Here is a 13,652-nt window from a genome sequence, read left to right on the forward strand (position 1 = left end):
AATGCAGATAGAATTTAGAACGCAGATTGAATTTAGAACTTGCCTCGTCTGCTACTGCAATAGCACCATTCTTACAATAAGAATGTCATCGACTAGTTTTTAATAACCCTACTGATTGGATATTCATATTTCTAATTTCATGATATGATATGATAAAGCCATATTTTGTGATGGCTGCGTTGGTTGTAGTTCCCTTGTGTGATTGTGCTTCGGGCTGGCGGAGCGATCCATTGTTTTAGTGCCTGATGGATTCATCAGTGGGCGTGTGAGACTATTTTCCCTCTGGTCACGTCAGGGTCATGACCCCTCATCTATCTAGGTATGCCGTGGTCTCCAGTAGACTATTACTCTCCTTTCTAAACTAGTCAGCATAACGCTATCCCCCTCTCTCTCTCTCACTCTCTCCCACTCCTCCTTACCTCCCTCCCAATTCCCCACTCCCCTCCCTCCCTAGGTTTTTCTCCCTCCTTTCTTACTCCCTTGTCTCACACCTTGTAACGGTTTAGATACGGCAGACACAGAAACAAAGGAAGGAGAAATTGGAATACTGTGCTGCTGTGTCTTGTCACTTAGTTGAGTCGACGGTGAAGGTCGCTGGTTCCAATCCCTGAGCCAACTAGGTGAAAAATCAGTTGATGTGCCTTTGAGCAAGGAACTTAACCCTAGTTGCTCCTGTAAGTCGCTCTAGATAAGAGCGCCTGCTAAATGACTAAAATGTGAAAATATATATTTTTTTCTTTAAGCCCATAATGTGTGTGTGAGGTGTATACTTTTGTTTCAAAGTAGATTTGTTTAAGACGACCAACAAACACTCTGTGTGACCCTGATTTAGCTCACTGCAGTAAAAGGTTAACCGCTCCCCACACACAGATCCATAACCCATGAGACATCCAGAAAACTCACATGAATGTTCAGATGATGTCCATTCCTATCCTAACATTCATTGTTGGGCCCATTACACAAGTGTATCTTTCCCAGCTGTGGACTGTGAGGTTGTGTAAGAAAGGATGCCGGCATGGTTCCTCATCCATGACAAAGGCATGACAACGACTCAGTTATTTCCTGTGCACCAGGCATTATTTCCTAAGTCCAGTCAGGTCGAGGCAAGATGACTTATGGCTGAATTACACTATAGGGCCAAGCCAAGCCAAACCTAGCAGAGCTGTAGTAGGCATAAGTGTGTCAGGCATGATGGCCAGGTCCACACATCTCTACCTCCCTCTTCCAGGAGAGAGACATCCAGCCAGGGATTATTTGACCTACCTACCCCCTCCAGGCCTCAGGTTACCCAGCCCACACATCTAGAGTTACAACCTGTTGACATACACCCACAGGACCATGACATCAGATAGCACAGGCACATGCTTTTCAATACTTCTTTTGCTAACGGTAGGGTGTGTGTGCATGCGTACATTGTGTGTGTGCGTGCGTGCTTTATCTCTGTGCGTGTGTCTTTTAACTGTACACTGTGTATGTGTGTGTAAACTCATGAGACAGGCAGGCCTGGAGTGGCACCATTTTACACACAGAAACCTCATTTGAAAGCTCATCTCCCTAACGTTGTCCCAACATTCTCTGTGTTTTACTGCATTGTTTGTGTGTGTGACCTTGTGTTCTGGACGACACATAGCTGTTGTGCAGAGAGAGCCGGCCGATTACATCAACTTGGCAGAGTCGGTGGAATTTTGTCTGGTTCTTTTCAGGACGTGAGATCGCAGAGCAGGGCAGTGTCCCAAATGCCACTATGTCCCCTATAAATTGCACTACTTTTGACCAGGGCCCATAGGGCACAACATGGGGAATTGGGTGCCATTTGGGATGCACCGGGAGAGCTTTAGTGTGGGAGGGGAGGAGGGAAGGACGAGGGGGAAGTGTGAAAGTTATTGATATTTGATACAGATAACAAAATAGGTTTAGGGGACAGAAAAAAAATCTACGAGATGTATCATAAATGGGATTTATAGATGATGAATAGGTATTGTGGTTTAGCTCTGAGTTAGAATAGTGTTGACTTGCCTGTCACAGTGACACCTCTACATCCCTGTCACTTGTCACAGCGAGACTGTTGCAGCTGGCCTGACCAAACCAATGGTCGAAACAAAACGGAAAAGTGTCCCAAAGTTGGTCGATATGTGTCCAGATCAATAGTTCCATTATCTCTCCGCACCATTGATTCCACAGTGAAGTTTAGCACCATTAAAAGGTTCTCAGCTAAACTGTGTGACACTGTCAGCAAACACAAAATGGGGTCTGAGATTGGATTGGATGCTGCTCTTTATGCTGTACCAGCACCACTTTAAATCCAGTCTAGTTACCCTGCTCTCCCTCCAGCTGGCTTTTTCCACTAGGGGAATTGGTTCTGGATGGTGTGTGTGTGTGTGTGTGTGTGTGTGTGTGTATGTGGGGGGGGGGGGGGCTATATTAAAGGCTATATAATGTCCTGTGGTAGCAGGGTCTTGTTTGTTTTCAGCTTGATTGAATAAGACACAGCAGAGTGGACTGGAAATCCCTGCTTTTTCCACCAGTCAGCTCAGTGCGGAGAAAGTAGCCAGTTTCCATGGAAACGCCTGAGCGAGATAAGCTTGTTCTGCAGCTCCTCTGTCTGCTTGCATGTTGTGTGTGTGTGATCTCTCGCGGATCTGGTAGGAATGAGGATCTATTAGGATCTAACTCAGTGTACTGGGGCCCAGGTGGCCATTGGGAGGAGCTGGCTGTCATTAGCAACGGTGCTCATGTTCTCTTTACTGTCTCGTCTCAGTTTACACACACTTCTTTCTCTCTATCCTTCCCTCTCTTCCGTTCTCTCTCTCCTCTATCCCTCTCTCTCTCCCTCTCTTTCTCTTCAACTCTTTCATCTTTCTCTCTCCTCTCTCGTTCTCTCTCTATCCTTTCCCTTTTCTCTCACACTCCTCTCACTCCTTCCCCTTTCTCTACCTATCCTCCCACCCTCTCCCTCATCTCCCCCTCTTTATCTTATACTCTCTGTTTACATAGTAGAAATGCAGTCAACTGTAGCTCCACACCCCTATTGGTGTCACTGTGGGGATAAACATCTCCATGGTGATGATAAACTGGGTGAAAGGGCAGGCCAGAGGGGGTGGGGGGCAGGGGAGAAGTCTATAGACTCAAGGTGGTATTATTATGTTGTACAGTGCCTTGCGAAAGTATTCTGCCCCGTTGAACTTTGCGACCTTTTGCCACATTTCAGGCTTCAAACATAAAGATGTAAAACTGTATTTTTTTGTGAAGAATCAACAACAAGTGGGACACAATCATGAAGTGGAACGACATTTATTGGATATTTCAAACTTTTTTAACAAATCAAAAACTGAAAAATTGGGCGTGCAAAATTATTCAGCCCCTTTACTTTCAGTGCAGCAAACTCTCTCCAGAAGTTCAGTGAGGATCTCTGAATGATCCAATGTTGACCTAAATGACTAATGATGATAAATACAATCAACCTGTGTGTAATCAAGTCTCCGTATAAATGCACCTGCAATGTGATCGTCTCAGAGGTCCGTTAAAAGCGCAGAGAGCATCATGAAGAACAAGGAACACACCAGGCAGGTCCGAGATACTGTTGTGAAGAAGTTTAAAGCCGGATTTGGATACAAAAAGATTTCCCAAGCTTTAAACATCCCAAGGAGCACTGTGCAAGCGATAATATTGAAATGGAAGGAGTATCAGACCACTGCAAATCTACCAAGACCTGGCCGTCCCTCTAAACTTTCAGCTCATACAAGGAGAAGACTGATCAGAGATGCAGCCAAGAGGCCCATGATCACTCTGGATGAACTGCAGAGATCTACAGCTGAGGTGGGAGACTCTGTCCATAGGACAACAATCAGTCGTATATTGCACAAATCTGACCTTTATGGAAGAGTGGCAAGAAGAAAGCCATTTCTTAAAGATATCCATAAAAAGTGTTGTTTAAAGTTTGCCACAAGCCACCTGGGAGACACACCAAACATGTGAAAGAAGGTGCTCTGGTCAGATGAAACCAAAATTGAACAATGCAAAACGTTATGTTTGGCGTAAAAGCAACACAGCTCATCACCCTGAACACACCATACTCACTGTCAAACATGGTGGTGGCAGCATCATGATTTTGGCCTGCTTTTCTTCAGCAGGGACAGGGAAGATGGTTAAAATTGATGGGAAGATTGATGGAGCCAAAATAAGGACCATTCTGGAAGAAAACCTGATGGAGTCTGCAAAAGACCTGAGACTGGGACGGAGATTTGTCTTCCAACAAGACAATGATCCAAAACATAAAGCAAAATCTACAATGGAATGGTTCAAAAATAAACATATCCAGGTGTTAGAATGGCCAAGTCAAAGTCCAGACCTGAATCCAATCGAGAATCTGTGGAAAGAACTGAAAACTGCTGTTCACAAATGCTCTCCATCCAACCTCACTGAGCTCGAGCTGTTTTTCAAGGAGGAATGGGAAAAAATGTCTGTCTCACGATGTGCAAAACTGATAGAGACATACCCCAAGCGACTTACAGCTGTAATCGCAGCAAAAGGTGGCGCTACAAAGTATTAACTTAAGGGGGCTGAATAATTTTGCACGCCCAATTTTTCAGTTTTTGATTTGTTAAAAAAGTTTGAAATATCCAATAAATGTCGTTCCACTTCATGATTGTGTCCCACTTGTTGTTGATTCTTCACAAAATATACAGTTTTATATCTTTATGTTTGAAGCCTGAAATGTGGCAAAAAGTTGCAAAGTTCAAGGGGGCCGAATACTTTCGCAAGGCACTGTATAACACCTTAGCCAATGTGCTGGTGCTAGCTCTTTGGGGGTCTAGGGCCTAACATTAGGTCGGGTTACTGTAAAAGCACTTTGTGACAAACGTTGTTATTGAGAGGGCTATGGAAATATAATTTCATTGATTGATTGATACTAATTATTGTGAATGTGTTTCTCTCTATTTCCAGAACTCTCTGAAGAAGAGAGGCGCTCGGCCAAACAACAAGCCAGAGAAGAAGCCATCTGTCCAGGTAACTTAGACGAACAGAGACCTTCAATGTTTTTTCTACTTTGAACAGCCAAAAGGAAAATCTCATATAGATTTGCAAACGACTCAACCAAAGAAAGACTGCAGCTGCAGTAGTTTGTCTCCAGACACTCACCTCTGATTCTTACCTCAGCTATTGAACCCAAAGTCAGTACTAAAGTATTACAGTTACACTGATTGTTCTCGCTTTCACAATTTAGTCCATAGTGGGAGTTGTGGAGGTCGTCGATGGGAGAGATGATTCACAGATAGCACTTCATACAGTATTACTAGTTTGACATGACCAGCTCAGACTGTGCACATTCCTCTCTCTCTCTCTCTCTCAATTCAAAGGGAAACATATGTTTACATTGCCAAAGCAAGTGATATTGACCATAAACAAACGTGAAATAAACAAGGGAAATAAACAATCAAAGAGGAACATGAAACATTACACACAAACGTTTTAAAAGAAGTATGAAAGGGAAAATACAGGACATTCAGAATGTATTCAGCCTAACCTTAACACAGCATCCAACCCGGAAGCCAGCCGCACCAATGTGTTGGAGGAAACACAGTGCGCCTGGCGACCTGGTTAGCACGCACTGCGCCTGGCCCGCCACAGGAGTCGCCAGAACGCGATGAGACAAAGATATCCCTACCGGCCAACCCTCCCTAACCCGGACGACGCTAGGCAAATTATGCGTCGCCCCATGGCCTTCCAGGACGCAGCCGGCTGTGACAGAACCTGGGCTCGAACCCAGAGTCTCTGGTGGCACTGCGATGCAGTGTTCCTGTTTTGATTAATTTGATAGAGTGGGTTAGGTGTTCTCTATACCAAATTAGCTTACCCCCTGAGTCTTTTTTCTTGTTTCACACCTGGTATTTTGGTGGATGGGACTAACAGCACACTGTAACTTAGAGGGCAACCAGCGTGTCCATCTCCTCTATACCATGTTTCTTGTAGGATGCTAATTTATTTGATGAAGTCTGGGTTCCTGCTCTTTAATCCAAAGGCAGACCTATATTCCGGGATAAGATAGTAAAAAATGTGTGTTCCATAGTGTTCGCTCTCGCTCTCTCTTCCTCCATTTCTGTGGGGATGAGGTTAATGCTTAATATCATATTATTGGAGTGCCACTGTGACATACTGTAATTGGTGTAAACCCTCTCCAGACTGTGTTTGATGTTCTGGGAAAATAAATAAATAAAGTACACAACACATTATTTAATGGGTCTTTACCATTTTGAGTCAGTTGGTTAAATAATAGCGGGTGTTTAATATTCAAAATAGCTTATGTACAACAATGTACCTCAATGCCCCCAGCTAGCACACATTACACTGTAATATAGTATGCATGACTCCCCAGTGTTGCATCAACCTATCCCACTTTGCCCCCAAAAAATCCATAGCATTGGTCTAAATATTTGAAGGGGTTAATATGAGAATGTCAGATGAGTTTAAGCCAGAAAGAAACTCCCAAACATTTTTTTGTTTGTTTGAAATTTTGGCCTCGCAATCTTTCTCTCTCGGTCTCTCTCTCTGTGGTATGTGAAAGGATATATTGTCATTGTGTGTGTGAGTGAGGCAGTGTGTTGTCAGTGTTCCTAACAGCTGGTCTCTGTGCCTCTCTGGGGCCAGCAGGAGGACAACTCTGACCTCAAGTGCCAGCTTCATTTTGCCAAGGAGGAGTCCGTTCTCATGTGCAAGAAGCTGACCAAGATGGCCAAGGACAGCGAGGCCATGCGGGAGGAACTGGCCAAGTACCGCTCGGTCTACGGCGATGTGGACGCCTCACTCACCGTGGAGGAGGTCAACGACTCACCCCACACCCGAGAGGCCGAGGTTAGAGTTCACCTGAAGCTGGTGGAGGAGGAAGCCAACCTGCTGAGCCGGCGCATCGTGGAACTAGAGGTGGAGAACCGTGGCCTACGGGCCGAGATGGACGACATGAAGGGCCAGGAGCTGCCTCCAGGGCTGGGGCTGGGAGGCATGGGAGGCTCTGGAGGAGGAGGTCTGGATAACGTGATGGAGCTCCAGAGGCACCTGCAGTTTGTGGAGGAGGAAGCGGAGCTGCTGCGGCGCTCGCTGCTGGAGATGGAGGAGCAGAACAAGCTGCTGATGAACGAGATCAACCGCTACAAGTCGGAGCTGCCGCTGACGTTGGACCCAAACCAGGACGACTCCTCGTCCATCTCTCTCCTGGAGGACGGTCATGGTGGGGGGGCTCTCATCAGCACCGAGGCCCCCCAGGAGGAGCTGCTGCAGGCCGCCAGGCTCCAGATCGGGGAGCTGAGCGGCAAAGTGAAGAAGCTCCAGTACGAGAACCGTGTGTTGCTGTCCAACCTGCAGCGCTGCGACCTGGCCTCCTACCACAGCTCTTCTAGGCCCACCCTGGAGACCGACGCTGAGGCAGGGGACTCGGCCGAGTGCCTCCCCAGCCAAGCGTGCCGGGAAGGCCCCATCGGAGGGGAGAACAAGCCCCTGGAGGAGAAGGAGAAGAAGACGTCCACGGGGGTTCCCATTCACCTGCACGGTAACGTCCCCCTGGGGCTGAATGACCATGAGGCCCTGCTGGCCATGAGGGACCAGGCCCGCCTCATCTCTACAGCCATCCAGCTGCTGACCGCTTCCGATTCCAACTGCCCCTCCTTCTCCCTCTACCGCAAGATCTCCTCCAACTCCTCCGGGGAGACTGCAGAGCCCTGTGTCCCAGAGAAGAGCCAGCAGTCCCAACCCTCGGAGCTGCAGGACCTGCCCCTGGTGGAGGCTTTGACGGGCAGGCTGCGAGCACTGCACACCCAGCTCCAGGCCTTCGTGAAGCGAGTGGAGAGCCTTGGCAGCGCCCCTCCTGGGAGTGAGCAGGTGGAGGTGGCATCCCCCCTGCCTCTACTGTCCGAAGCTGGAGACTCCGTGGTGGATACGCCCTCTGCCTCACACCCCTGCCCTCCAGACGACCAGGCGGGTGAGATCACTGCAGGGCAGAAGGTAAGAATGAACACCCTCCTCCTCTTCCCACCACTCATTTATTATTGATTTTGTTTCTTTCCTTTTCTTTCATATGCTCCTTTTTTGTAGCAAGGCTATTATTTCTGTTCCGTTTGCTCCCACCCCTTCCCAGCTCACACTATGGTTTCTCCCTGCCGGCACACATGACATGACACGCATGCTGCTTTGATGCCTTATAACCTGTTATAGATGCTACATAGAGCTCAGGGCTCAAATGAAGCCACCACTGTGCTGCATGACAACTAGAATGATAAAGAAATCATAGAAGCCGTAAGCCACCATCTATTTACACACATCGAAATACAATTTGCATATCCAAGTAAATGCACTCTAGTAAAGTTGGTTCTATGCTTAGAGTTAAGCTCCATTAGAGGCCAACTGAGTCCCAACCCCATCCGCTGTCTCCCCCCATCCCTCCCTCTCTCACCCCATCCCCCCATCTCTCCCTCCCCATCTCATGACTCCCTCTCTCACCCCATCCCCCCATCTCTCCCTCCTCATCCCTCCCTCTCTCACCCCGTCTCTCCTTCTCTCAAAACATCCCTCCCTCTCTCACCCCGTCCCTCCCTCTCTCACCCCGTCCCTCCCTCTCTCACCCCGTCCCTCCCTCTCTCACCCCGTCCCTCCCTCTCTCACCCCGTCTCTCCTTCTCTCACCCCGTCCCTCCCTCTCTCACCCCGTCCCTCCCTCTCTCACCCCGTCCCTCCCTCTCTCACCCCGTCCCTCTCTCTCTCTCACCCCGTCCCTCTCTCTCTCTCACCCCGTCCCTCTCTCTCTCTCACCCCGTCCCTCCCTCTCTCACCCCGTCCCTCCCTCTCTCACCCCATCCCTCCCTCTCTCACCCCGTCCCTCCCTCTCTCACCCCGTCTCTCCCTCTCTCACCCCGTCCCTCCCTCTCTCACCCCGTCCCTCCCTCTCTCACCCCGTCCCTCCCTCTCTCCCCTCTCACTGCATGGGCACCATGACCGCTGCTTTCTTCACTTGTTTCCCTTTCTTCCTCTCTTCTTTCACTCCTTTGATTATGTTAATCCCGTCTCCTACACTCTCCTCTTACGGTCCTTCACTCCCACCCTCATCCCCCAACCCTCCAGCCGTCGCTCCTACTTCTCATCATTGTTTTGGTTCTGTTCTCCACTCTGTCCTACTCCACTCTGACAAAGCTGTTTTTCCTTTACATACTTTTATTTGTCCTGTGAGGTTCATTTTTTATTTTCAATGTGTCTTGCGGATCTTCCATTTTGGTTGTATTGTTTTGTTTTCGATTCCCTCTCTCCCTACCATATGTCTCCCCTCATCTTCTTCCTTCCCTTTCCTCTGTTCCTCTTTCCCTCTTTTTATTATTTTGTTTCATTTTTATTCATTAACTTGCCCATGCATGCAGCAGCCCAACTTTAGGGACCAATCAGAGCGCGAAGTGAAAGGTCAGGAGGAGGAGGAGGGTGACAGCCACATTGACAACAACAAGAACCAGGTTAAACAGGAGACGGACACAGCCCGGGTAGGTCACTGCTATAGAACAGTCAAAACACACACATGCATACGCACACACACACACACACACACACACACACACACACACACACACACACACACACTGTGCACTCCTTGATGGCCCAAACATGCGTTTTAGGCTGTCTTTAGGCTCGCTTCCCTCATTCTTTCATGTGATAGATAGTGGGGGAATCAGGTTGGAATCACACTGCAGTAAACACAATGACATCAGCTCTTGAAGTGAGCAGAGGAAGTGTCTGCTGCTCAGTGTTCGTTTGACCTTTCCGTAGCAGGTCTCCTTGGAAACCTGGGCTGTGAGGGAGGGGCAACTGCAGAAGCAATGAATAGAGCAGAGAGCAACACAATCGCCACAACCCGCTCTCCTGTTACAGGATATACAATGTTGCTTTTATAATATGTCATGAAAGGGAAGGTTTCTCTCTGGGCTGTACTGTAGCACATAATCAGTCATCTGAACACACACTCCCTAACTGTGAGAACTAGAGAAACTCATTGTTGCTGTCAGTAGGCTGGTTATTAAAGGTTCTCCAGAGTAAACACATTCTCGAAATATAGAATTATATAATGATAGTAGATTGTTAACTATGACAACATTCAGCAGGCCACATTAAATCAGCTTGTGGGTGACTTTCGGCCCACGGGCCACGTGTTTGAAATAAGTAGGTCTAATAATTCACCCTGTGTCTCACTCAGTAACCTCTGCATCACAAACTACTGTTGGCTTCTACACATTGTCATCCACATTATCATCCACCCTGCTCCTCTCCCCTCTCAGTGATCAATGATGAGGCTGCCAGGTCTGGGGAGATCAGGACCAGCTCCGGTGAGGGAAGGAGTAAAGGACAGGGGATAGGACAGGCAGGCAGTAACACCTTGGCCCTACGCCAGGCGACGTTATCACACGCAGACTGCCTGAGTGCTCTGTGTGTCTGTAGAGACAGGGTCGGTCGATAGAAGCGTGACAGGGCTGATGTATGGACATGGATGTTGGTGGGAACCTGGGGTCCATCAGGCTGACTGTGTTCTGGGTCTTATTCATTAGGGAACATAGTTTCAAAACGTTGTGCAGGTTGTCCCTCCCCGTTTTAGTCAGTTTTCTCCTGTTTAGTGCCTAATGAATACGGCCCTGGTCTCTCCCCACTGAGTGGTGCCTCTTGTGTCCATTACCACCAACTAACCCTTTCAGAGTAACTGTGTAATGTTAAAAATAGGGTACTATATCCTGCTCAGAAAGGAACTTAAATAGAAGAATCTTCTGCGGGACAGTAAGACTGACATAATGCTGTGAAAGGCATTGTAAACTGACAGCAGGTTATCCATGTACATGGAGTCTGTGTCTAAGGCTTGGCTAGGGAATGTAAGCCTTTTATACAACTGTTATGGTCTATGAGGCAAATATGCATTGGAATGTGAGGAAATTGAAAGGTTTAGCAGCTGAAATTGAGCTCCCTTCACTCTTACTCATTGGATCCCTTTGGTGAGAGAAAGAGGGTGTCAGAAGTCACTTACAGAGGCTGTTGAGGAGAAGGAGAAAGGGGGAGAAATGCAAAAGCGGGCTACGGTGTAAGTTATTTAAAAAATTGGCTGCAAATCCATTTGTGACTGGCTGAGTAATAGTGAGCTACAGTGTCATAGTGCAATTGGAACTTGCACTGGCAGGGACTCTCTCAGAATACACAGGGAGGGTAGAGTTGTTGGGAGGGCATACTGCCAAGATGTTGTTTATCCCTAGTAAATAACCAAGTAGATTGTAGTCGATTAGGAGTAGATATTGAGTGTGCAACTTTCTTTTTTCACAAAGAATTTTAAAACGTGTGGAAAAAACAATGATTCCAGCATTGCAACATCTAAATAAACGAACATTAAAATAATATTGTATTTTCACTTATCTGTCAAAGCCCTCAGAGAATCTTGGGACAAAACATAAAGGTTGTTATTGTACCTCAAAACACAGCAGTAGTCTTAAAGTGCCATTTAAACACAGATATCCATGGAACATTATGACACAGTGGATAATGGAATAATATTTTAAACCTTCAGAGTCTATTAATGCCCCTCAGCGTATTTCAGTCTTCCACAGAACACACCCATTGATCCACCTTATCAAATTCTACACACTAATTGGTAAAGAGAAAAAATGTTGGGCGCTGAGTGATAATGAAAAGCTTGAGTGGCTGGTCTTGTGCCTGTCATTAGAACGTAGCATTTCGTAGGTTAGCGCTAATGGTAGGCTGGGGTGGCCCCCACCACGGGTTAGCGAGAAGCGAAGAAGAAGAACACTAAGGGGAACTCCTCTCACTCAACAGCCAAATGAAGCATGTGACGGTACTACAGATGAGGTGTATTTGTTGGACCATGGGGCCCAGTGTGGGTGTGTGAGTGTGCTGTATGTCTTTAACTGTGTGACAGGTTGGATTGTTGTTCCCCCACCACGGGTTAGCGAGAAGCGAAGAAGAACACTACTACGAGGGACAGTAACTCCAGTAACTGATCTGTCAATGGAGGATATGTTTCAGTTGTGGGAAGTGGTGTGGTATGCTTTACACTTTACAGGGTGTTCTAGCATTGCAGAGTGTATGGTAATCTAGCTATAATGGTGTATCCCTCCTTCCCTCAGCAGATCAGTGAGCTGCAGGCCCTTCTGTTGGAGGCGAGGGACACTGCTTGCAGGACGCAGGAGGAACGGACTGTGGAGAGGCAGGAGGAACGGACTGTGGAGAGGCAGGAGGAACGGACTGTGGAGAGGCAGGAGGAACGGACTGTGGAGAGGCAGGAGGAACGGACTGTGGAGAGGCAGGAGGAACGGACTGTGGAGAGGCAGGAGGAACGGACTGTGGAGAGGCAGGAGGAACGGACTGTGGAGAGGCAGGAGGAACGGACTGTGGAGAGACGGGATCACAGAGGCCCCACCCACAGCAGCTCACAGACATTCACACAGGTACACAATCATCAACCTGTTCTATATCTATGTACACAACACTGACTACAGTCAAACCCTTCTAAACCACACAGAGCATTGTTACTGTAACATCTTGTCAATGCTAATAGAGTATGCACCACACCTGAGAACAGTATGGTATCACTACTATGATATGTACAACAACAACAATGTATTATATACATGCATTCACCCACTTAGCAAACAGCTAAAGCAAACTCCATAAACGGTGCTGCACGTAATCGCTTATCATAACAACACTGGCACTGTGAGCCCCTGTAGCCCACTGACTGGCCTGTCTCCTCTCTGTGTGTGTGTGTGTGTGCGTACGCCTGCCTGCCTGCGTGTGTTTGTCTCTCCCTCTGTCTCCAGCTGCAGGAGGAGCACCAGAAGGCCCTGACGAGAAGGGACTTCCAGCTGCAGGAGGAGCACCAGAAGGCCCTGACGAGAAGGGACTTCCAGCTGCAGGAGGAGCACCAGAAGGCCCTGACGAGAAGGGACTTCCAGCTGCAGGAGGAGCACCAGAAGGCCCTGACGAGAAGGGACTTCCAGCTACAGAGTCTGAGTCTGCAGACGCGGCTGCAGCAGAAGTTCTGGAGCCAAGAGAGGACCCTGATGTTGCAGGAGTCCCAGCAGCTCAAGCAGACCCTGCTGCTGCTCAGCCTCAAGCTGCGTTGCTTCCTCAAACAGTGGCGTCTGGGACGCAAGCTGGACACGGAGGCCAAGGATGTCCTGGAGGTACGGGACTGACGAGCCACCCTCGCCCTTTGAATCAGCCACTTAGCTGTGGCATAGTGGTTTGGTTGGTTGATATTATTTTATCCTCGTTAGCCAGCAGCATTCCACCCTGCATCCCACTTCTGGCTTGCTTCTGAAACTAAGCGTTGGTTTGTCCTGGTTGGTCCCTGGATGGGAGACCAGATATTGCTGGAAGTAGTGTTGGAGGGTCAGTAGGAGGCACTCTTTCCTCTGGTCTAAAACAATGTAAATATCCCAATGCCCCAGGGCAGTGATTGGGGACGTTGCCCTGTGTAGGGTGCCGGGATGATTAGGTAACCGTGACGGTGGACACCAGGGTTAACAGCCCTACTCTTACAATAATTGTAAGTCTCGGTTACCTAATCATCCCCAGCTTACAATTGGCTCGTTCATCCTGTAACTATTCCCCAGGTTGTTGCTGTAAATGAGA

At 48.0% G+C, this 13,652-nt stretch overlaps 1 protein-coding gene across 5 annotated transcripts in view; it reads left to right on the forward strand.

Moving 5' to 3' along the window:
• Positions 1 to 13,652, forward strand: part of LOC135528080 (microtubule cross-linking factor 2-like) — a 77,599-nt gene that overhangs the window by 38,166 nt on the left and 25,781 nt on the right. Inside the window, exons 4-8 of one of the 5 annotated variants that reach the window (XM_064956862.1) lie at positions 4,945 to 5,007; positions 6,646 to 7,992; positions 9,395 to 9,511; positions 12,143 to 12,463; positions 12,836 to 13,201. In XM_064956862.1, coding sequence (XP_064812934.1) covers positions 4,945 to 5,007; positions 6,646 to 7,992; positions 9,395 to 9,511; positions 12,143 to 12,463; positions 12,836 to 13,201 — 2,214 coding nt within the window. The remainder of the gene's footprint in view (positions 1 to 4,944; positions 5,008 to 6,645; positions 7,993 to 9,394; positions 9,512 to 12,142; positions 12,464 to 12,835; positions 13,202 to 13,652) is intronic. The other 4 variants (XM_064956866.1, XM_064956865.1, XM_064956863.1 and 1 more) reach the window with 4 other exon arrangements.

Source organism: Oncorhynchus masou, chromosome 33 (genome assembly GCF_036934945.1).
Source record: "Oncorhynchus masou masou isolate Uvic2021 chromosome 33, UVic_Omas_1.1, whole genome shotgun sequence".
In the NCBI taxonomy this organism is placed as follows: Eukaryota; Metazoa; Chordata; class Actinopteri; order Salmoniformes; family Salmonidae; genus Oncorhynchus; species Oncorhynchus masou.